The 25,963-nt window shown below is 35.9% G+C and overlaps 2 protein-coding genes across 2 annotated transcripts; both read right to left on the bottom strand.

Moving 5' to 3' along the window:
- Window positions 1–2,314: 2,314 nt before the first annotated feature.
- Window positions 2,315–6,775, bottom strand: PKNH_0932100 (conserved Plasmodium protein, unknown function; the record flags this gene model as incomplete). Its single annotated transcript, XM_002259310.1, has 2 exons — window positions 2,315–6,315; window positions 6,487–6,775. The coding sequence occupies 2 exons, from the start codon at window positions 6,773–6,775 to the stop codon at window positions 2,315–2,317; spliced, it is 4,290 nt and encodes a 1,429-aa protein (XP_002259346.1).
- Window positions 6,776–8,996: 2,221 nt separating this feature from the next.
- Window positions 8,997–20,726, bottom strand: PKNH_0932000 (SICAvar, type I; the record flags this gene model as incomplete). The annotated part of the gene is made up of 10 exons (XM_002259309.1): window positions 8,997–9,446; window positions 9,691–10,332; window positions 10,497–11,156; window positions 11,777–12,403; window positions 12,598–13,218; window positions 13,465–14,067; window positions 14,309–14,941; window positions 15,424–15,527; window positions 16,171–17,020; window positions 20,595–20,726. The coding sequence occupies 10 exons, from the start codon at window positions 20,724–20,726 to the stop codon at window positions 8,997–8,999; spliced, it is 5,322 nt and encodes a 1,773-aa protein (XP_002259345.1).
- Window positions 20,727–25,963: the final 5,237 nt, after the last annotated feature.

Genomic DNA, 25,963 nt, shown 5'->3' with positions numbered 1-25,963 from the left:
TGTAACACGTATATTTTATTAAATAAAAAATTCCTTTCTCATGTGATGCGACATGTATATATAAGTTGTACATGTAAGATGCAGAAATAAAATTTGTAAATTAAGCACAAAAACGCTCTACAAAATGGTACAGGGGGCCCTTAAAAAAAAAAATATATATATATATATATCTCTTTCCTGATTTTAAGATGAATAAATACATGAAGGCGGCAAAAATTTACCGATCCTTGAACTTTTTTTCACTAATTTACAGATGTCGCGTCCCAGCTTATGCCACTTCCTCTAAGCGCATTACGAACTATTATATATGCATATAAAAAATATGTACTTATAAATATTCACGTCATTACGGTACACCTATGTAGGGCCCATATAAACGCACAATGTTTTCATATATGTATCATGCTATTTCTTTTCTTTTCTTTTTTTCCATATAGATGAAATTCGAAAAAAATGAACACTTTGGGGTGTATTCAAAATGGGTATATTGCATTTCGCTTGATAAAAAATTTGCACATAACATGCTACAGTCGGTCAAATGTTTAAGCAAGAATGGGGGTGCTTTCTTTTCTACACAAAACAACATCGTTAAGTGTTTATTTTATTTTTTCTTTTTTTTTGTTCGAATGAAGCATATGCTTGTGAAGGCAAGAAAAAAAGGGGTTCTCCAAGGATGGTCCCCTCCTGAAAAGTTTGGCCCCACAAGGAACGGGGCAATCCGCCCCACAACATGCATTTTTGCCATGGCCCCATTCAGTTGTTATGTATAAATGTGCCATTACATGTGCGTAAGGGTTCACGCAAGTACTTTCATGCAAACTGGCGGTAGTGCGTATGCTTTAACGCACAAAAAGCACATTTGCATAGTTTGCACTTTTGAACGCATGCAAAAGGGTTAAAAGAGTCATTTCGGCGAGAAAAAAAAAAATAGTTATTTTTTCTTTCTCTAAAGAAAAAAAAAAAAAAAAAAAAAAAAAAACCTAGATCCACAGATTTGCATACATTCCTCCAACAATTTTAACCCCATCCAATTTTTTCCACGGGCTATTAATTTGCCAAAAAATACAACACAGCTTCGCCGCATCAGTGGAGAAAATAACAAAATTATAGTCATTATATTATCGTCCTAGCATGTACGTACTACACAAATAAGTATTTCTCGTTCAAGGGGGACTTTCCGCTTTTTCTTTCCATAAGTGAAGCTGTTGCACACCTGGTGATAGATCACTTTGGTGCAAAATTGTATAGGTGTAGCTAGCTATTTTATTACTTCATTTTATTTATTTTTTTTTTTTCCTTCCTGTTCATAAATTTTTACATTCGCAACGCTGTTAAAAGGTAATGTAATCAACATTTACGAGTTGCTCTTATGGAAGAACATATTCCCACTTGCCGGATTATACTGTGTTAATTCGCAAGGACATAGGTGCTTATTCATTTTTACTTGTGATGATAAAGAAGCGCAAACCTTTCTTTGTCTGCATAGAGTGAGGCACACACAAAATGGTGAGATTCAATAAAATTGCGTGTTTTTGTTTGGCTTCATGTTCAGTATGAACAAATTAAGGGGTTCACAATTCGTACACAATGATATTACAACCACGTACATTTCACACTGTGAATATTGATGAGAGCCTATTTTGTGTGTAAAATATTTCTCCTCAATAGGAGCAATTTATCCTTTCTCATTTATGAAAGGCGCTTGTTCATAAATGGCTCAATAACCTCGCAAACGGTAGGACGGCCGTTCCAAAGAGGGGCTCCTTAAAAAAAAAAAAAAAACTAAGGATTATTTTTAAAATGGCACTGGAAAGGCTTAATTAAAGGGAGGGAAATCCCCGTAAATAGTTGTGCGAAAGGTGATACGAGTGACACATCATGCGTATGATACAAACATAGCTATATGTAGACACGAAAGCGCAGCTTCAAAATTTTAAGCACGTTAAAAATAAAGATTAAAAAAAGGGGGGGGGGGGGGGGGGAAAAAATTAACTACATAGAGAGAAATTCTAATTAACAGCCTAAATGAAAAAAGATAAATTGGGCATGCATTTCCTATGTAGCCATTTATCATAAAGGAAACTGAAAAAATAAACAAATGAAGTAGAAGGTGGGCGGTGAAATAACTGTTGAAGAACTCTTAAAAAAGCGTACATGGCGATAATTAAAAACGCGAGTAGTGGTTTTCCTCAATGGGAAAGAATCTCCACGTTTTGCACAATCTGCAGAATTTCGCATTTTTCACAAAAAAAAAAAAAAAAAAAAAGAAAGAAAAACACACAAATAAGTGGAACTTCATTCCGCCCCATCGTTCTCACGTTTTATGTAAATGAACATAAAACGTTTTACGGAACAATTCTAGGTTCATATTATTTTTCATAATTTTATTCATCTTGTCATAGAAGGTGTCAATGTAATCATGTGTTCTCTTTTTATTATTGTTAAAGGTAACTTCCTTCTGCAGAATAATTTTCATCGTTTTTGTTACTTGAACTTTGTAATTTTTATTTACCAGTTGCATTTTAAGATTTTCATAGGACACTTCATAAATTTTGACGACCCCCGTTTTTTTCTTCAGTAAGTCATAATTTGTGTCATTCGTAACTTCCGATTGAATTAAATAATGCACATTCTTATTTTTATTATCTAACGAAAGCATTAATCCAAACTTTATAATTTCATCATCAATAGGGACAATTTCGCGGTACCCATACTTGGACGTGGCCAGTACAACCTTGAAATATATGATGGAATCATGGTAGTACGACAAGGGTAAATATTGTATCTCCTCTTTGGAAAAGTAGGAAACATAAAAATTGAAGTCAATTCCGTACATAATTGAGTTTTTATATTTGGAATGGTACACCGTGTACACCTTCAACTTTTGGAAGAAATAGTACTCCTCTTCATATTTTTTGATTAGGAAGTTGTTAAAAAAGTGGTAATCCTTGGGGTTGTCCAAGAACTGCTTCAAGTGGGCGCTCTTTAGATCGTCTGCGATTTGGGACTTGGGCAATTTGAACACTTCGTCTTTGAAGGTCCCCAAATACACGAACAAAATTTTTTCATTCGACTTGTGGCTTAGCATGTCGCTCGGCTTTCCGCCTGTTTTCCCATCCGCATTGTCAACCGCCTTATGCTCCTCTTGGGTCCCCTTCTTCAATTGGCTTCGGATGTATTCCTTCATGCAACCGTAGTAATCCTCCATTGTGCAGGTCTTTATCTCACTCAGCTGTAAATTCAACGTCTCAAAATAGGGATAAATGAATGTCTCCACATTGACACCTTTTGATTTGATAATCAAGTAGTCATTCCCATACATGGCATCATAAAAGAAATTCCTCTCCTTATTTCCTTCCTTATTTTTGTTGTGTATTTTCAAAGCTTTTGACAGATATTCCATGTCTGGCACGGCATAAAAAAACTTTTCCTTAACCCTTTTTAGAGAATCTTCATAACTTAAATTTTGAAAATCATTGTATATTTCTTCCAACTCTTCTTCCCCTATTTCGTAAACGTCAATTACTTCCACATCCTCTTTCCCCACAAAGTCCTTTTTACATTCACTACACTTGTTATAGAGACTATTAATAATTGGTATTCTCCAGAGATACTTCATACTGGCGCTGCGGAAAATTGACAAATTGTGTTTATTTTTTTCGTTAATTAGATCATCATATTTTCCTGAACTTTTGTTTCCATAGGTGTCATCACGTTCATCGTCATAGTTTTCCTCGTATTCTCCTCCTTCATCATTTTCCTCGTCTTCCTGTTCACTTTCTTCTTCCTCCTCATCATCCCCAGCACTTTCCTCCTTATTTTCCTTCTTCCTTTTCGCCTTTCTGCGTTTCTTATGCTTCATTACGTCATCCTCCTTGGGACTTTCTTCTCCGTCCTCTTTATGTTCCTCTTCATCTTTCTCCTTATCTTCGTTGTCGTCATATTCATAATCATTATCGTCATAATCATTGCCAACGTCGTCATCATCGTTGTTATCTTCACCCTTCACTTCCTCCGTCACCTCTTCACCTTCTCCCTTCTGGTTTCCACCTTCTACAACACCGCTTCTCTCCATTTCAACCTGAATGAACTTATCATCCATACCATAGAAACCCTCCTTTTGCTCCCTTTCACCTTCGTTCTCCTTTTGCACTTCAATTTCATTTCCTTGTTCATCCGTATGATGGGGCTCACTTTTGAGCCCACCAGCATATTCCAAACTTCCTTCCTCTACATTTTTTTCATCCCTCACCTCACCCTTATCATTCTCTTTATTTACCAACATTGCCTCCATTTCATTCGTAAAGTCATCTTCCTTTCCTAGTTCCCCCCAAGGCATTGTTCCTACGTTGCTTCCAAACATAGGTTCTATCTCACTTTCGGGTTCTGTTTCTACGTTTACTTCTAATTCGGCATTGGCCAACTCCGTTTCGAGTTCCGCGTCTAATTCAGTGTCTATATCGCTTTCTAGCTCCTTTTCTAGCTCACTGAATGGGCCGTCTTCCACAGCAGTGTGCGTCCCCTCTTCGTCCCCATTCCACACGTCGTGCTTCGTTATCTTTATGTCATCAACCGGGGATATGGCGGCTACGCCTTCTGTTTTTTCACCAAGGGGAGTGGCTGCAATCCCCTCTGTTTCTGCAACAGGGGATGGACCTACTACTGTCTCCTTTTCTTCTCCCTTGGGTTCATCAGAACTGGTAACTTCCATTTCTTTATTTTCTGCGGGTTCTTCGCTCGCCGTGACTTCTCCACTGGGCGGCTTTCCTTCACACTCCTCCTCTTGTTTCTCCTTCTGCTGTTCCTGCTGTTGTTGTTCCTCCGTCTGTTGTTTTTCCGTTTGTGATTGCTCGGATTGTGATTGCTCGGATTGTGATTGCTCGGATTGTGATTGCCCCTTTTGATGTTGCTCCGTTCGTGGCTGCTCCCCCTTCATCTCATCTTCTGCGCCCTTAATCTGGATGCTGACGACCGGACCCATCGTTCCACTGGCAGCCGAGTCGAAATTCTTCTCGAAGGAATAAATATACTTGTTGAAGTAAAAAATGGGGTTCTTAAAAAGATTACGAACGCTAGAAATATACCTTTTAATGGTGGGTTTGAAAACGTAATAATCTTCAGTCGTGTTGATGCTTTTCTCCATTTCGTCCGTGTATACCTGTATTTCATTATTCGGATCGGTAGAAGGAATTTTACTCTTAACGTCCTCATATACCTTCTCCTTAATCCAATACTCGCTGTCAAGTTTCTTGTCTTGGAGAAATATTTCATCAATAATGTTATCGATTTTCTGCTTGTCTATATGATTAAAATCATTTGGTTTAAAGTTCGTGGTGTTGAGCATTTGTTCATACTTGGAAGTTTCCATAAAGTCCAAATGGACAATGTTATAGTTATCCGTCGAGTTGGAGTCAATGTTAATTTTGCAGGGCTCAGGGACTTCTATCATCTTGTCTATTGAAAAATCAATGTATTCCTCATTGTAAAGAAAAATCACATTTACATCCTTCGAATATTTATTGTTGAGCAAATGCATGATGGATCTTATCGTTTTGGTGGGGTTTTGGAAGGTTACATATTTGCTCAGATTTATAAAGGCAATTTTATCCTTCTCAAGTTCCTCCTTGGATAGGTCCATATGTTCATTAATATCATCTAAATTGAATTCAATGTTGGATTTACGCTTCTTTAATTTTCTTACATATTCTTCATTTTCATGATTGACCCATTCGTTAAATTCGCTGACCTTTTTATTTATCAAGTGATCGATTTTTTCATTTGTTCTGTTCATATCAGAAATCATATAAAAAATGCTCAGAATAATTTTCTTGTGCATTTTGGAAAGGATCCTAGCATTTCTTTCCATATACTTTTCGATTTTCTTTTGGTACGTTTTGGTTTGTCTGTACATGTATACGTACTCCACTAGTGCATTCTTTATGATGACATTTAATTCGTTTCCGTATTGTACCATCATGTCGTAGTAACTCAAGCTTTTGTTTGTATGCTTTAAGTTGTAAGACATATCTTCAAAATATCGAATAAGGGGCAATACCGTGCCCGCCTTAGTCGTCATTGTTTTTTTAACCCATTCTTTCGTACTTTTAATTCCTTCAAATGTCCCATTAATTTCCTTGTTCAGCTCGTCTCTCCTTTTTAGCAACTTCCCTATTTCGAAAATGTAGTATTTCAATTGATTTATTTCTTTGTGAAATCGGCCGTAAAATTTGCTGTCGATATCTTTGAAGACGTTCTCTATGTAATCCTTGTTAGCGTACTTTTGGCAATTTTCGATGTTTGCCACTTCGTTTAAGCCTGTGAAAAAGGGGGGGGGGGAGGAGAAAATGGATCCAAAGATGGATACACACGTAGAAGGGCATACACTGTGCCGTGCATCTCAGGCAACACAACTTCAATGGTGGACAGAGACTCCTCCGCACACGTCGGTGGTCATAACAGAATCGCTGCGTGGTTATGAAATATTACAGTAATCCTTAAAAGAGGAATACATAAAATTATAATTCTGTTTGTCGAAGTTGTACTTCTTGAACTGCAGATTCTTCATCTCGTTATTCTCCTCCTCAATCTTGAAATCGTCGACACTGTTTTTGAATATCTTCTCGAACATACCCATAACATCATTAACGTTGAAGTTGTAATTTAGGATGTCTATCAAACTTTTGTTTAGGAGCTTGTCTGGCACTTTGGACGGTAGGTCTTCCGATTTTCCGAGCAGGAAGACGGCGTGCAGGGAAAATACAATGAGCGCCCACATTTTGTTGTCGCGTGGTGAACAGCGCAAGAGCACCGCTCGAAAAACAGATAGGATAATAATGAAACAGAGTGAAGGTCAAATTTACATTAATAAGTGACTCATGCTCTGAAATTACGCTCTTCAAGTAGAGCTGTTTTTTTTTTTTTTTTTTTTTTTTTTTCACTTATCAATCTTCTTATGCCTTCATTTTGCAATTCCCATTTTGTTCCTCCTCTGGAAAATGGAACATTTGTTTGGAGCTTAACTCAGTTCCCCCAAAAGAAAAGGAGCCAGCGAAAATGAGAATGTGTGATATTGGGCAAGTGGGAACATATACAAAGAGGCTCTTGTATTAATGTGGAAGGACAGAACAAACGTTTGGGTCAGTTGTTGGGCAATTGCCCTGGAAGGTGAGTACTGGGTCAGATGGGGCGCGCTGCCTTCACTGGGGCTAGAGTTACCCCGCGGAAAGTTATACTTTGCTGGGCTGCTCTTAAACGGGTTACCCCGCTATAGCTTTCCTCGCTTCTTCTGACTGGGTTGCCTCACCCAGATCAGCGCAGGCACCTCAACCCAGCGCCACGCTTCCCCCCCCTCGGGCGATTTCCAACTTCATTCGTAACTTTCTCACATACTTCAGGGAAGCCCCATTACGCGGAAAATACTTCTCCGCAAAAGTGGCTTACAAGGGTTCTTTTGGAGCTCGAAGAATAAACACTGGGGGGTCATCAAAAATTACGGCATAATTTCAATCCACTAGTTCATCAAGAAATGTTCCCCGTTTAGTTGCTCCACGAACTTAAAAAACGCTTGGAACAGGGGAGTGCCCTTTTAATGAAAACTCATTTTACCTGCAATGTTTACGTTCGCGCTCGTATACGCAGCATACAGGGCTCATGCGGTATTGCTAATTATTCGTTCTCTTATCTCGCATTCGAACCGGCCATCGCACGAACAATTGTATTATCACCCATTCATTTATATCGCACCCGAGGCGGGCCTACAATCATCAGTCGAGCGAACAATCCGTCAGTCGGCTTTCCCCTTTGTGCTCACTCTTCGAACAAATCTTAAGAGGTTAAAGCTTTGCAGCGCGTTGTATATGGTTTGCAAGGATTTTTAAAAAAAGAAAATAATATATAAAATGTACGAGGAAACTGTAGCAAAGAAATATTACATAGTAGCAGAAAAAATTATTATATAATGTCGTAATGGTGACCCAGAACATATAGGATGCAAAAGTAGAAGGAGGAATATAAGGAATTGAGGAGTTGGTAGGATGCATACAAAATCTCCCTTTGTTCATGCGGCATGCTTAATGAGTGACACCTGAGGCACATAAATGACTGCACAGTTTATACAGTCTAAGAAGTAAAAGGACATTTACCTTTTTTCATATTTCTTTTTTCCTTTCTTTCTTTACTTCTAATTCTTTCTTCTCAAATTATCTTTTTTCTCCTATTTTTTCCTTTTTTCCTTTTTCTTTTAAAATTTTTTTTTTGTTGGCATTCTTGCGAAAAGTTGCCCCTAATAGTTGTTATATCTTGTTCCCGTAAAAAAAATGTATGGGACATCCGCGCGCGAGCGCCCGCGCCCCCCAGCGCGGACACTATATTACGATTTCAGCGAAAAAAAAGTGTGGAAGAACGTTAAAACATTCATATAATTAGAACTTTATAAAAAAAAAAAAAAAAAAAGGAACAGAAGAAATAAGAAAATAAAAAAAAAAAGAAGCAAATAAGGAGAAAAAAAAAAAAAAAAAAGTTACATTGTATTCATAATATTTTTCGTGTAAAAAAAAAAAAATATAATGGTTCCATATAATCATAAAAACCATGTCTATACAATAATCATTATAAGATGTTACTAAAACAAATTACAAAAAATGTGATGATTCATGCTAAAAAATTACATACACACACAAAAAAAAAAAAAAAGAAAAATTCAAGATTTAATTTTTTTGCAATGGGAGATTTTTTTTATTTCGCATGACATAAGGGTTGAATTCTTTCCTTCCGGGACTTTGTTAACGTTTCGCATATCGGATATAATAAATTTTGTTCGGGGTATACCCTAAACCCTAACCCCTGAACCCTAAACCCTAAACCCTAAACCCTGAACCCTAAACCCTAAACCCTAAACCCTGAACCCTAAACCCTGAACCCTAAACTCTAAAGCGTGAATCCTAAACACTGAACCCTAAACCATACACCCGGAACCCTACAACCCGAAACACTGAACCTTAAACCATAAACCCGGAACCTAAACTTGGAACAAGTTCCATTGGAACACCTTCCATAGGAACACTTTCCATAGGAATCCCTTCCATAAGAACCTCTTCCTTAGGAACCTGTTCTTCTTCCATAAATTCCGATCCCATGAATTCTCGAACCAAAAGTTCCAGAAAATCCTTCTGGTTCAATTGTGTGTCCCCCTTTTGACATTCGTCCAACACTTCAAAATGAATTTCAATAATCGTTCGACGATTCACGCGACCACCACCAGCAGGATCGCGACCAGAACGTTTTGTTCTCGTTGGAGCAGAACGAGGTTTTCGTTCCTTCACCAATTGATATTCATGTGAAGCACCTTCATCCACATGATCGAGGAGTTGTTCCTGTACTGATGGACCCGGAATTTCAGTAGGAGATCTTCTGAAACGTGCTCCTCCTTTACCAAGAGGACCAAAATACTACAAAAGAAAAAAAAAAAAAAAAAAAAAAAAAAGAATGAGAGGATATTTTTGTTAAGAAGATTGTGAAATGTTCTTTTTACACATTTATTTTATTTTATTTTAACCATTAAAAATTTTTTTTTTTTCCTTTTAACCATTAAAATTTTTTTTTTTTTATTAATCATTAATTTTGTCCATTAAAATTTTTTTTTTCCTTTTAACAATTAATTTTGTCCATTAAAATTTTTTTTTTTTATCTTACCTTCCAAAGGTAATAAGCCATAGCAGAAAGACCAATAGAGACAGGAGCCAAAGGAAGAAAAGGGGTAAGGAGATCCGTAATAAGGATGGGACAGACTGTATTCTCTAATGTTTTTTCCATATGGTCTTCGTTCTTTTTGTCTTGGAAGATTGATTCCACTTTTTCCTTTACACTGTCATCGCCAATTTTGCAATCTTCATATTTTCCGTCTAGGTTGCATACAAAACAAGAATTAGGACCATTATTGCATGGAGATGTTTCTTCCATAATGTCTTTACTTTGGCTGAAAGCGTAGTTTATGCCCTTATCTATGTCACAAAGAGGATGTACCCAACTATGTCCTTGTTTCTTCTTATGTGCCATTTCTTTTAATTGTTTTGCATACTCTTTAAGAAATAAACAACCCATCGTTTGTTCAAACGATGGGCCCTTAACAGGGCCCTTCTGTTTGTCATAAATGTGCTTTAATCCTGCAGCAAAAAGTAAACAAGCTGCTTTATTTGTTTTGCCTTCTTTATGGCCAAGTTCATTCCATTCAGTGTCATTCTTGCAGTATTGGGTAACTTTCTCCTGATTCTTAGACTGCGTCATATGATGCAGCAGTGTCGTTAATTCTTTTTCAGCGGCACTGTGTATGTCACTCTGATCATAAAAGAAGAAGAGAAGGAAGAGAAAAAAAAATTTATATGTATATGTATACACATATATATACATATATATTTACGTACATATATATGAATATATATATACATATACATATATATATATATATATATATATATGTATATGCATTTGTCCATCCTTACCCAAAATAGTGTTCCAACTAGGCCATTTTTATTGTTTGCTGATTTCCATTTCTTTGCTGCGCATTGGACTTGAGTACAGAAATTGTCGTCCATTTTATTTATGTTGGATAATGTTGGTTGCATTTTGATGTTAGAGTTGTTCAGAAGACCGTCAATTTGAGTCTTCACCTCAGTTGCGTTATTATTGCAAGTTCCATTTTGTGATGGTGATGGTGTTTTAATCAAAGTGTTGGAAACACTTAGTTTGCAATCCTTAAAGTCTTCATTTTGCCTTGTGCAAAAGGAACAATTATTATTACTACCAGAGGTCAAACACAAAGAATTTATATTTCTATTCGAATCATGGAACATTTGTTTTATTTTGTCCTCATCAATGGGACATTTATCTTTCGACGCATCTCTTATTTTAGTTGCGTACATGTTAAGAGCAATACAAGCAACTGCTCGTTGGAGCAGTTGGTCATTAGCACTACCACTACTTGTAATGTTTTTTATGTGTTGTAATCCCGCCGCGATATGATTACATGCTTTTCTTTCCACACTTTGTGGATTTTCATCACCAAAGTCATTGCATGCAGCATTATTGTTCTTTCCTTTATCCGCGACGTGTTCGAACATCTTCTCCAGTGTTGTTTTGACGCCTTCATTCCAGAAGTCACACTGTAAAAAAAAAAAAAGAAGAAAAGGTTACATATATGTAGTTGATAGGTTAATGTCTAGTATCCGGGTGGTGTAATATCCGGTTGGTGTAATATCCGGTTGGTGTAATATCCGGTTGGTGTAATATCCGGTTGGTGTAATATCCGGTTGGTGTAATATCCGGTTGGTGTAATATCCGGTTGGTGTAATATCCGGTTGGTGTAATATCCGGTTGGTGTAATATCCGGTTGGTGTAATATCCGGTTGGTGCATAGTATCCGGTTGGTATAGTATCCGGTCATTGTCTGCGAGGAGTTTTTCCCTTCCCCCTAAAGTAACTAAAGCTAACCCCGGAAACTTACTCCAATACCCTTAAAACTCCTTCCTATACCTTAAAACCTTACTCCTATACCCCTCAAACGTTACTCCTATACCCTAAAATCTTACTCTGACACCCCTGTAACGTTATTCCTATACCCTAAAATCTTACTCTGACACCCCTGTAACGTTATTCCTATACCCTAAAATCTTACTCTTACACCCCTAAAATCTTTATTCCTAAACCCGGAATCAGAGGAAGTCCCTTTTTTTTTACATTCCTTCTACCCCTCAGGAGTTGTGCTTTTTGTAGTAATACTTACCCAAGTCTTCTTATCAGTACCATTCGTCGCTACGTACTTTTGGAACCATTTGGATGTGGCACATTGGAGTTTGTCACATAAAGTGGTCCTTTCATTAATGTGTTCAGTGACGGCTTCTATGCTTAGATCATCGTCCTCGAGTATTGGATCCACTTTGTTCTTTATAGTGACAGGGGGCTTGCCAATTGTCACCTTGCAGTCATCCAAGTTTTCTTCCCAATTGCAATTACCATTAAGACCTTTACCAGCAGTGCTGAAAGCTTTCCTTAAACCGGAATCGATAGGACAAGTCGATTTTTTTCCCATTTGTTTTGCATATTCCTTAAGAAGGAAACAACCCATCGCATGTTTCAACAATGGGTTTTCATCCAAAATTTTACCGTTTTGGGTTTGAGGCGTTGAGGGCTTTGAAAGTTCCTTCAGTTTTTTTAATCCGCCATGCAAATAATTGCATGCTTTCTTTTCAGGTTTCGTGGCAGGTCTACCATTGGCAGTGCCAGTAGTGACACTGCCATCATCCATTGTCCCACAGGGACCTCCGTTGTCCTTGTCCATAATTTGTAACATTGCTTCAAACAAATCATTCCATAGTTGTCCTACTTCGCCTTCCTTCTCCCAAAATTTGTCCTGTATAAGGTGGTGAGTATATATATATATATATATATATATATATATATATATATATGCATATGCATAAATGCATATGCATACATATACATGTATACATGTATATGTATACATACGTACATACACATATATATGTAAGTATATATATGTATATGTATGTACATATGTACAGTTGTTTCCCCCATTCTACTTACCGCAGTTGTACTATATTTTGAGGTAGACGAATTTAAGTGGGATGCTATACATTTTAAACCATCACATAAATCCTTCATTTTATTTATGTCTTCTATGATGGGCTTAGTGTCGGGGTCATCATTATTGACAATTTCTTCCACTTGGGGCTTTACTTCCGTTGTCTTTGTGCCTCCATTTGTGCCATTTGTTTTAATTGTGCAACTTTCATGGTCTTTTTCATTCCATTCGCAAGGAACACAAGATTCCTTGCCACCATTGCAATTACCATTATTACTTTCCTTCCATGCCTTAAATGCCTTCTCTATACCAGAATCGATAACACATTTTGATTTGTCTTTCATTTGTTTTGCATATTCTTTAAGGAGGAAACAACCTATTGTTCGGACGAAAGATGGGTCTTTCTTCAGGGTTGAGTAAGTTGAAGTTCCATTAGACGTAGCAATGCTCTCTAGTTTGGTGAAGGCGGTATGCAAATATTTGCATGCCCTTTCCGCAGATGGATTATCGAATCCACTACAATCAACATTTACGTTTCCGTTTACACTGTCTTTCTTTGTCATTTCCTCTACCAATTTTTTCCACAATTTCTTAACATCACCATTCTCTGCCCAAAATTTTTCCTGTATAAGGTGGTGGTGGTATAATATATATATATATATATATATATATATGCATAAACATATATATGTATACATATATGCGTACATTATATATATAGATGTATGTATATATATATATATATATATATATATATATATATATATATATATATATATATATATATATAAATAAATCTATGTATATGTATGTATATATGTACAGTTGTTTTTCCCCCATTCTACTTACAGCAGATGTACTCCACTTACCGCACTGTTTTTTCCATTGGGCGAATTTAAGTGGGTTGCTATACATTCCATATAGTCACATAAAGAAGTCATTTCATTTATTTCAGTTAGCATTTGTGTTATGTTGCCGTCGTTCTCATTGATAATTTCTTCCAATTTCCCCTTTACTTCCGTTGTCGTTGTGCCTCCATTTGTGTTAATTTTGCAATTGTCATAGTCCTCATCCTCCCATGTACATTGAATGCACGAACTACCGTTCGTGCATGGACCATTAGAAGTTGGATTCCATGACTTGAATGCCTCTTTTATCCCAGCATCAATATTACAAATTGCCTTCTCTTTCATGTGTTTTGCATAAGCATGAAGTAAAAAACAACCCATCGTTTGTCTAAACGATGGGTCCTTACTCAGGGTTGGGTAGTCAGTGCTGTTAGTCTTTATGAACGCACTAATGCCCTTTAGTTTTTCGAAACCGGCATGCAAATAATTGCAAGCCGCCTTTTCAGACGGAGTTGCATTATCCAATTTATTACATCCATTTTCTTTTCCGTTCCAATTACTGTCCTTCATTGCTTTTGCCAATTCATTCCACAAGTTCTTAACATCCTTGGTCCAGAATTCTTCCTGTATAAGGTGGTGGTATAATATATATATATATATATATATATATATATATATATATATATATATATATATATGCATATGCACATACATGTATACATATGTATATACATACATATATACATATATATGTGTATACATGGAAATGTATATATATGTGTATACATATATGTATGTACATATGTGTATGTATATAATTTTATATGTACATTTTTTCCCCCTTCCGCCACCATATTGTACTTACCACGTTGGTGGTGCTTGCATTCTGTGTGTGGGATGTGCCACTTGGGTTTAATTGTTTGATTATACAATTCATGCGATCACATAAAGTGACCTTTTCTTTTATTTTGTCCAATGCTGTTTGTATGTTGGTGGTGTTGGTGATGTTGGTGTTTAACTCATCCATCACTTCGTTCGCCAGGGAGGTGGTCCCTATAATCATGGAACCCGTACACACCCGATGCTGCTTTCCGCATGGCTGACAGGAACCATCCCCCTTCCTTTTGTCCCCACACCACGTACTGTGCTGCGTGCCCCCAACCTCAAATGCTTTAGTTATGCCGTCTTCGACGGCACAAGCATAACCACCCTTGTACGCCTGTTCCTTTAATTTCTCTGCTAATGCATTCAATATTACACAACGCATGGTAGGACTAAATATTCGATAATCCTCTTGGCCCGTTTCCCCAACTGTATGTACCTCCTTTAATGCTTTAACCATAATGTTGCATGTTGTTTTGCTCACACAGTCTGCACTACCATTGGGGCATTGAACTGTACTGCACAGAGTTTCTGCATCGCTGTCGCTGGTTCCCTTGTCAGATACCTTTGTGACAAGGTTGGTGACTTGCTCCCTGACCTCCTTCCACAGTGCATCCTACAGGTAAATAAATATATGTATATACATATATGTATATACATACATACATAAGTATATGTATATGTATACATGTACGTATATGTACATACATATGTATATGAATATATGTATATGTATATATACATATGTATATATGAAAATATGTGTATACGTATATACGTCTATATATGTATATATGTATGTACATATATATATGCATATATATATATGTATATATACATGTATGTGTATATATGTATATGTATATATATTTATGTATATACATAAATATATATGTATGCGTGTATATGGTATATATAGATGTATATATATGTATATGCATATAGGTATATATGAATATATGTCTACATATGTATATATATGTATGTAGATATATATGTATATATGTATATATATGCATTTATGTATATATATATGTATATATATATATATATATATATATATATATATATATGCATTAATTCCATTCTCCCACTTACCGCATCAGACGTCTGTCCCCCTTTATTGTTCCATAGTTGTTTCATGCAATCTAAACGGCTGCATAATTTGTCGTCTCCGCTGTTCTTCTTGATGCATGCTTCAGCTATAAAGTTGAAAAGATGGAATGAATGAAATTGTGGTGTGTTTGTGGATGTTGGTTCGGTGTGTATTTTTTTTTTTTTTTTTCCTTTTTTCCTTTTTTTCATCTTTTTGTGTCCTGGGTTGTGGTATGTAGTATGGGATTCCCAGTTTCCGGTTTCCCTGCCATCCGCTTACTGTGCTATCCGGATCCTATACCATCTGGTTGGTGTAGTATCCGGTTTGCCTTCATGTGTACGAGGAATTTTTTTCCTTCAGGAAGTATGCCTGCGGCATTCATCGGGGGATTCCGTGTAGGATACGGCCCTGTCTTCGAGGAGATTTTCCTTTCCCCTCCTTACTCAACTAAAGCTAAACCCTGAAACCTTATTCTAACACCCCTACAACCCCTTACTCTTACACCCCCCAAATTCTTACTCCTATACCCTAAAACCTTACTCCTACAACCTGAAACCTTATTCTTACACCCTGAAATCTTTATTCAAACACCCGTAAAAATATTAAATCCCGCAACCTAAATATGAAATCGTACACATACACCCCATACACATTCATTCATTCCTTTTTTTTTTTTTTTTTTTTATCATTCTTTTTCTTCTTTATTCCTTTTTTTTTTTTAATCTCTGAACATATAATTTTTGTCTTACCTTGTACTTGTTGAGTTGCGTTCCTTATTTTCCGTAATGCATTGTCCACTTGGAAAGAACCGCCTCTCTCCACTTCTTCCTGAAATATTTGTTTTAATGTATCTTGTGAAATCGTGTAGTCAGGGTTTGTCAGCACTTCCCCTATGGTTGGTTGACCGGGCGTTCTGTTGTCGTCGTCACCTACTTTTAAAAATGTTGTCATAACTGAGGCATTCTCTTTCCTCTGTTGCTGCAATTTCGCCTTACCCTCGTCCCCTTCTGGCTTCTTATCCTCATTACAGACTTTTGGCCAATATTCCCACGGCCTCCATATCCTCCAGGGCCCATTATTGACCCTCTTCATTCCTTTCCACCTTTCAATTGTATCACCAAGAATGGATTTACCGAACAATACGTCCATGTCTGTAAGTCCTTTACATTTATCCAAGTTCGCCATATGCTTCGAACTCAAGTGGTTCCTTAAGTTCCTGTCGACATCATCCGTTATTTTCTGAATAATTTCAGCCATGTAACAATGATCACCGTACAATTCGTTTAGAGCAACGGATCCAACAATACAACGTGCATAAGCTTTATCATTGTCCGTAAGAGGAGTAATGACTTCTTTCTTATCATACGTGGCTGGGTGGGACCCCACCATCCCCCTCGCCCTCTCCACTCCACTTATGAAATACTTTATTTCAGCTATTCCTTTACATAAGTTCTGCAAGTAGAACACGACACCACCCCCCGCCCCCCTCACAAGTTTCCCCACATCCTTACACAGATTCGCTATTTCTCTTGACTCCGTCCTCCCCAGCCATACTCCTAATTCGTCCCACTTTTTCCCTAAATCATTCTTCAATTTGTCCTACATCAAGGAAAAGGAAATGCAATAATAATATATAAAATTATAACTGTGTACACACATATATATCCATGTATTAATAATTCCTCCTTTTCCACAACATTTATTTTTTTTTCCTTCTTTCTTTCCTTTTTTCTCTGTGTGTAGTACGTTGCTCCAGAGTTGTTGTGTGTAGTGCACGGCTAGTGCGTAGTATCCGGTTTCTGTACCATCCGGTTTCTGTACCATCCGGTTTCTGTACCATCCGGTTTCTGTACCATCCGGTTTCTGTACCATCCGGTTTCTGTACCATCCGGTTTCTGTACCATCCGGTTTCTGTACCATCCGGTTTCTGTACCATCCGGTTTCTGTACCATCCGGTTTCTGTACCATCCGGTTTCTGTACCATCCGGTTTGTATGCCACCTGCTTCGCTTTCCTGTTTGCGAGGAGTTCTTCTCCTTCAGAGAGTATGCCTGCGGCATTCGTCCGGGCTTTTGGTGTAGTATCTAATTTCGATTTGTCCGCCATCCAGTTGGTGCGTCGTATCCGGTCTCTGTCTTCGAGGAGTTTTTCTTCTCCTCCCCTCCGCACTTAAAGCAACTAAAGCTAACCCCTGAAACCTTATTCCAACACCCTTAAAACCATATTCTAGCACCCCCCCAACCTTACTTCTAAACCATTGAAACCATATTCTAACACCTCTAAGACCTTTACTCCTAAGCCCGGAATCTGACTTATAATACCCCACAATCTCCCCACATTTTTCCAATTTTTTTTTTTTTTTTTTTGGTGAAAGGACACCTTTTGTTTATAGAAAAAAAAAAAAAACATTCTTTTTCTTTTAAAGAACATTATTATTTTTTTTTTTTTTAAGAACACACCTTTTTTTTTTTTCCTTTTTTTTTTTTATTGAAAAAAATAGAAAGAAAGAATCTTCCCCTAAGGAAGCTAAATAGCAGGCCATATAGTGTTGTTCTTATAAGTTAAATCCCGCAACCTAAAAATACGAAATCTTACACATATACACCGAAAAAATATTAAATCCCGCAAAACTAAATACGAAATCTTACACATATACACCGTAAAATATTAAATCCCGCAAACTAAATACGAAATCTTACACATGTACACCGTAAAATATTATATCCCGCAACCTAAAAATCCGAAATCTTACACATATACACCGTAAAATATTATAAATCCCGCAACCTAAAAATGCGAAATCCTACACATATACACCGTAAAATATTATAAATCCCGCAACCTAAAAATACGAAATCTTACACATATAGACCGTAAAACATTAAATCTCGCATACACCGTAAAAATATTAAATCCCGCAACCTAAATATGAAATCTTACACATATACACCGTAAAAATATTATAGCCCGCAAAACTAAATACGAAATCTTACGCATGTACACCGTAAAATATTATAAATCCCACAACCTAAAAATGCGAAATCTTACACATATACACCGTAAAATATTAAATCCCGCAACCTAAAAATGCGAAATCATACACATATACACCGTAAAATATTATAAATCCCGCAACCTAAATGTGAAATCTTACACATATACACCGTAAAATATTATAAATCCCGCAACCTAAATGTGAAATCTTACACATATACACCGTAAAATATTATAAATCCCGCAACCTAAATACGAAATCTTACGCATGTACACCGTAAAATATTATAAATCCCGCAACCTAAAAAGGCGAAATCTTACACATATACACCGAAAAAATATTAAATCCCGCAAAACTAAATACGAAATCTTACACATATACACCGTAAAATATTAAATCCCGCAAACTAAATACGAAATCTTACACATGTACACCGTAAAATATTATATCCCGCAACCTAAAAATCCGAAATCTTACACATATACACCGTAAAATATTATAAATCCCGCAACCTAAAAATGCGAAATCCTACACATATACACCGTAAAATATTATAAATCCCGCAACCTAAAAATACGAAATCTTACACATATACACCCAAAAATATTATATCCCGCAAAACTAAATAATAAATCTTACACATATACACCGTAAAATATTAAATCCCGCAACCTAAAAATACGAAATCTTACACACATACACCGTAAAATATTAAATCCCGCAACCTAAATGTGAAATCTTACACATATACACCGTAAAATATTATAAATCCCGCAACCTAAATACAAAATCTTACACATATACACCGTAAAATATTAAATCCGGCAAATTAAATACGAAATCTTACACATATACACCGTAAAATATTATAAATCCCGCAACCTAAATACGAAATCTTACGCATGTACACCGTAAAATATTATAAATCCCACAACCTAAAAATACAAAATCTTACACATATACACCGTAAAATATTATAAATCCCGCAACCTAAATACGAAATCTTACGCATGTACACCGTAAAATATTATAAATCCCACAACCTAAAAATGCGAAATCTTACACATATACACCGTAAAATATTAAATCCCGCAACCTAAAAATGCGAAATCATACACATATACACCGTAAAATATTATAAATCCCGCAACCTAAATGTGAAATCTTACACATATACACCGTAAAATATTATAAATCCCGCAACCTAAATACGAAATCTTACACACATACACCGTAAAATATTATAAATCCCGCAACCTAAATACGAAATCATACACATATACACCGTAAAATATTATAAATCCCACAACCTAAAAATGCGAAATCTTACACATATACACCGTAAAATATTAAATCCCGCAACCTAAAAATGCGAAATCATACACATATACACCGTAAAATATTAAATCCCGCAACCTAAAAATGCGAAATCATACACATATACACCGTAAAATATTATAAATCCCGCAACCTAAATGTGAAATCTTACACATATACACCGTAAAATATTATAAATCCCGCAACCTAAATACGAAATCTTACGCATGTACACCGTAAAATATTATAAATCCCGCAACCTAAAAATGCGAAATCTTACACATATACACCGTAAAATATTAAATCCCACGAACATCGTAAAATAATATATCCCGCAACCTAAATATGAAATCTTACACGTATACACCGTAAAATATTATAAATCCCGTAACCCCAAAATGCCAAATCTTATACATGTACACGGGAAAATATTATAAATCCCACAACTTAAATGCGAAATTCTACATTCAGATCTAAATTCTGCAATACTACATAAAAAGTTAAACCCTGAACCCTAAACCCTGAACCCTAAACCCTGAACCCTAAACCCTAAACCCGAAATCCTATTCCTATATCTTGAATCCTTACATCCTATACCCAGAAATCTTACTCCTACATCCTGAAGTCTTTTTCTATACCACGAAACCTTACACCTATAACCCGGAATCTAACTTTTAACACCCCTAACACCTTAATTCCTAATCCCCAGAATCTGATTCCTAACACCCCTAAAATCTTTACTCCTAAACCCTTGACACTTTATTCCTAACCCCCAAAATCTGACTTCCTTTCTCTTTTTTTTTTTTTTTATTTCACTTTCTTTCTTTTCATGAATTTTCATTATACATATATATGCACTTACCCTAATTTCCTGACCAGTCTTCAGCCCCGTCCCACTTGGTCCTCCATTCTTCAGTGTCTCCTGCAGCCATGCTTGCAAGAATCCACCGCTACCGGCGGTACCACCGGTACCACCCGGTGCTCCTGATGACATGTTTGTTTATTCTGTTTGTTTATTTATTCCTGTTAGTTTGTTGTCTTCTACAGTTTGTATATATTATAAAAAATGAAAAAAATGAAATGAAAAAAATTTTCTTCAAAAAAGAAACAATTTTCTTCCGTCGTCGTATTCGACGTGCCCGTTTTTTTTTTCTTCTTTTCCTGTCCGGTTCCCCTAGTTTCTAATAGCCCTGCCATCCGGTTCCTAAAATCCGGTTGGTGCGTACTATCATGTTTAGTTTGTCTGCGAGGAGTTTTTCCTTTCCCTCCCCCTTACTAAGTTAAAGCTAACCCCTAAAACCTTATTCCTAAACCCTGGAACGTTATTCCTAAACCCGAAATCTAACTTCTAACACCCCTAAAGCCTTTACTTCCTTCCCTTATTCTTCCTTCTTTGTTTCGTTCTTTTGTTCTATTCGTTTATTTCTTTTATTTTCCTTCTTCTGTTCTTTTACGTTCCTTTCTTTATTTCATTGCCAAAAAAAGCAATAATATAAGAAGGAAAGTTCTGTTTAAAGAACTAAAGGAAAGTTTTTGTTTAAGGAAGGGAAGGAAAGACGGTTTAAAGGGAAGAAAAAGAAGGTTTCTTAAGGGAAGAAAAAGAAGGTTCCTTAAAGGAAGAAAAAAGAAGAAAGAAGGTTCCTTGAGGGAAGAAAAAGAAAAGAAGGTTCTTTCCTCGGTTATTAGAACAATAATATATGGCCTGTTACTTAACTCCCTAAGGGAAGAAAAAGAAGGTTTTAAAGGGAGGAAGAAAAAGAAGGTTCTTTTTTCTCGTTTATTAGAACAATAGTGTGGCCTGGTGTTTAGCTACCCTAGGGGGGGGAAAGAAAGAAGGTTCCTTAAAGGGAGGAAAACAAAAGAAGGTTTCTTAACGGAGGAAGAAAAAGAATGTTAAAATTTTTATTTAAGGGAAGAAAAAGAAGGTTCCTTAAAGGGAAAGAAAAGAAGAAAGAAGGTTTAAATCACAATAAAAGGAAGATTTAGGGGGGGGGAAGAGAAAGAAGATTTATAGGTTGAAAGGGAAGGAAAAGAACGTTCTCAAAGGGTGAAGAAAAAGAAGGTTTCTTAAGGGAAGGAAAAGAAGAAAGCAGGTTTTTAAAAGGGGAGAAGAAAGGAAAGTTTCTTAAGGGGGAATAGAAAGAAGTTTTTCAAAGGGGTAAAGGAAAAGAAGAAAGAAGGTTCCTTAGAGGGGGAAGAAAAAGAAGGTTCCTTAAGGGAGGAGAAAAGAAAGAAGGTTCCTTAAGGGAGTAAAAGTAATGTGAGGTTTAAAGGAGAAAAAAAGAAAGAATGTTTATAGGAGAAAAAAAAAAAAAAATGTTTATAGGAGAAAAAAAGAAAGAAGATGGTTTAGAAGAGAAAACCAAAATTTGAATGAAAGAAAAGAGGGTATAAAGGGAGAAGAACAAAATAAATATTTCAAGAAATAAGGAGAGAAGGAAGTTCTAAGCGAAAAAAAAAAAGGGGGGGAGGTTTATAGGAAAAAAAAAAGAGAAAATGAAAAAAAAAACAAAGGAATAGAATGAAAAGGAATAGAAAGAGAAGGAATAGGAAGGAAAGAAATGGAGTGAAAAGTAAAGGGAATGAAAGGGTTTAAGGAATAAAAAGAAAAGAAATAAAAAGAAAAAGAAAAGGAAAGGGAATGAGAGAAAGGTACAGGGAATGAGAGAAAGGTACAGGGAATGAGAGAAAGGTACAGGGAATGAGAGAAAGGTACAGGGAATGAGAGAAAGGTACAGGGAATGAGAGAAAGGTACAGGGAATGAGAGAAAGGGAAAGGGAATAAAAAGGAAAAGGAAAAGGAAAAGGAAAAGGAAGAGGGAAAGAAAAGAAAAGGAAAAGGAAAAGGAAAAGGAAAAGGAAAAGGAAAAAGAAAAGGAAAAGGAAAAGGAAAAGGAAAAGGAAAAGGAAGAATAAAAAAAAAAAAAAAAAGGAAAAGAAGAAGAGGAATAAAAAGAAAAGGAAAGGAATAAAAAAGAAGAAAGTAAAGGAATAGAGGGAAAAGAAAAGAAAAGAAAAGAAAAGAAAAGAAAAGAAAAGAAAAGAAAAGAAAAGAAAAGAAAAGAAAAGAAAAGAAAAGAAAAGAAAAGAAAAGAAAAGAAAAGAAAAGAAAAGAAAAGAAAAGGAAGAAAAAAAGAAGGAACTTTTAAAGGGGGGAAAAGGAAAAAGTTTTTAAAGGGGAAGAAAAGAGGAGAAGGTTTAGGGAAGACAAGGAAGTTTTAAAGGGATAAAGAAGAAGAATGTTTTAAGGGGTAAGGAGGAGTAGGTTTAAAGGGATAAAAAAGAAGAAGTTTTAGGACGGAAGAAAGAAGAATTTAAGGAGAAGAAGGAATGTTTAAAGGAGAAAAAGAAAGAAGATTTTATAGGAGAAAAAGGAATGAAGATTTAAAGGGAAAGAAAAAAAGGGAAAAAGATTAATGGATAAAAGGAAGGAAGTTGAGAAGGTTTTAGGTTATGAGAACAATATATTAAGGGTAAAGGAAATAAGGTTTCAGGGGTGCCAGCAGTTAGGTTCCTGTTTTAGGAGTAAAGGTTCCATGGTATAGGAATAACGTTTTAGTGTTTTTAGTGTAAGGTGATCTGGTGTTTGAGTAACGTTGTACTGGTGTTAGAATAAGGTTATAGGGTTGTCAGAATAAGGTTATAGGGTTGTTAGAATAAGGTTGTAGGGGTGTTGGAATAAGTTTGTAGGGGTGTCAGAATAAGGTTTTAAGGATATTGGTATAAGATTTGGAGGGTTTGGGAATAAGGTTTCAGGGGTATTGGAATAAATGTTTTTAGGGGGTTACAAGTCAGATTCCTGGGTTAGGAGTACGATTTCAGCTTATAGCAGTAAGGATTCAGGGTATAGGAGCAAGGTTTCAGGGTATTGGAGCAAGTTTTGAGCGTATGGGAGTAAGGTTTCAGGTTATAGGAAGGACGCTTTAGGGTGTAGGAGTAAGGTATCAACGTATAGGACTAATGTTTCAGGGTATAAAAGAGAGGGTTTAGGGTTAGGGTATTATGGCTCACGTTATAAGATGTCGATTTTCATGTTATACGTTTATGATTTAGGGGTATAGATGTCGCGCTGCGGTTGACGATTTCGCATTCAGGGTGCACAGGGTTGAGGGTTTATATTCTATGTAAAATTTAGTATTTTCCAGGGTGCATGTGTAAGATTTCGCATTTTTAGGTTGCGGGATTTATAATATATTACGGTGTATATGTGTAGGATTTCGCATTTAGTTTTGCGGGATTTAATATTTTACGGTGTATATGTGTAAGATTTCGCATTTTTAGGTTGCGGGATTTATAATATTTTACGGTGTACATGCGTAAGATTTCGTATTTAGGTTGCGGGATTTATAATATTTTACGGTGTACATGTGTAAGATTTCGTATTTAGGTTGCATGATTTAATATTTTACGGTGTATATGTGTATGATTTCGCATTTGGGTTGTGGGATTTATAATATTTTACGGTGTATATGTGTAGGATTTCGCATTTTTAGGTTTGCGGGATTTATAATATTTTACGGTGTATATGTGTAAGATTTTGCACTTCAGGTTGTGGGATTTATAATATTTTACGGTGTATATGTGTAAGATTTTGCATTTAGGTTGTGGGATTTAATATTTTTACGGTGTACATGTGTATAAGACTTCGCTTTTTTAGGTTGCGGGATTTATAATATTTTACGGGTGTATGTGTAAGATTTCGTATTCAGGTTGCGGGATTTAATATTTTACGGTGTATATGTGTAAGATTTCGCCTTTTTAGGTTGCGGGATTTAATACTTTACGGGGTGTATATGTGTAAGATTTCGTATTTAGTTTTGCGAGATTTATAATATTTTACGGTGTATATGTGTAAGATTTCGTATTTAGTTTGCGGGATATAATATTTTACGGTGTATATGTGTAAGATTTCACATTTAGGTTGCGGGATTTAATATTTTTACGGTGCATATGTGTAGGATTTCGTATTTAGGTTGCGGGATTTATAATATTTTACGGTGTATATGTGTAAGATTTCACATTTAGGTTGCGGGATTTAATATTTTACGGTGTATATGTGTAAGATTTCGCATTTTTAGGTTGTGGGATTTATAATATTTTACGGTGTATATGTGTAAGATTTCGTATTTTTAGGTTGCGGGATTTATAATATTTTACGGTGTATATGTGTAAGATTTCGCATTTTTAGGTTGTGGGATTTATAATATTTTACGGTGTATATGTGTAAGATTTCACATTTAGGTTGCGGGATTTATAATATTTTACGGTGTATATGTGTAAGATTTCGTATTTTTAGGTTGCGGGATTTATAATATTTTACGGTGTATATGTGCAAGATTTCGTATTTAGGTTTGCAGGATTTATAATATTTTACGGTGTATATGTGTAAGATTTCGTATTTTTAGGTTGCGGGATTTATAATATTTTACGGTGTATATGTGTAAGATTTTGTATTTTTAGGTTGTGGGATTTATAATATTTTACGGTGTACATGCGTAAGATTTCGTATTTAGGTTGCGGGATTTATAATATTTTACGGTGTATATGTGTAAGATTTCGTATTTAATTTGCCGGATTTAATATTTTACGGTGTATATGTGTAAGATTTTGTATTTAGGTTGCGGGATTTATAATATTTTACGGTGTATATGTGTAAGATTTCACATTTAGGTTGCGGGATTTAATATTTTACGGTGTATGTGTGTAAGATTTCGTATTTTTAGGTTGCGGGATTTAATATTTTACGGTGTATATGTGTAAGATTTATTATTTAGTTTTGCGGGATATAATATTTTTGGGTGTATATGTGTAAGATTTCGTATTTTTAGGTTGCGGGATTTATAATATTTTACGGTGTATATGTGTAAGATTTCGCATTTTTTAGGGGTGTACGATTCTGGACTTTGGGTTAAGGTATCAGTTTATAAGAACAACAATATATGGCCTGGTATTTAGATGTTTTGGGGGGAAGTTCTATTTTTTTTTTTTGTAGTATTAAAGAAGGAAATGATGAAGGACGCGATTAGATCCCTAGATGACTTTTGAACTTTTGAAATTGAGGTTCATTAAGCGCGATTTTCTTTATTTCCTGCGCCTTCCTATAGTCCCTGGGCGAAGTGGATGATGAAATTCGAATTGCACATATACAAGTGTCCAAATAAAGTATTAACGAGTTCAGTATACTTAAAAATTGGTTTACTCCTCCGTGGCCCATATGAGGAAGTGCTCATG

This window comes from Plasmodium knowlesi, assembly GCF_000006355.2.
Source record: "Plasmodium knowlesi strain H genome assembly, chromosome: 9".
Classification (NCBI taxonomy): domain Eukaryota; phylum Apicomplexa; class Aconoidasida; order Haemosporida; family Plasmodiidae; genus Plasmodium; species Plasmodium knowlesi.
The sequence above is the reverse complement of the archived record's forward strand: the minus strand, read 5'-3'. Positions and strand labels throughout refer to the sequence as shown.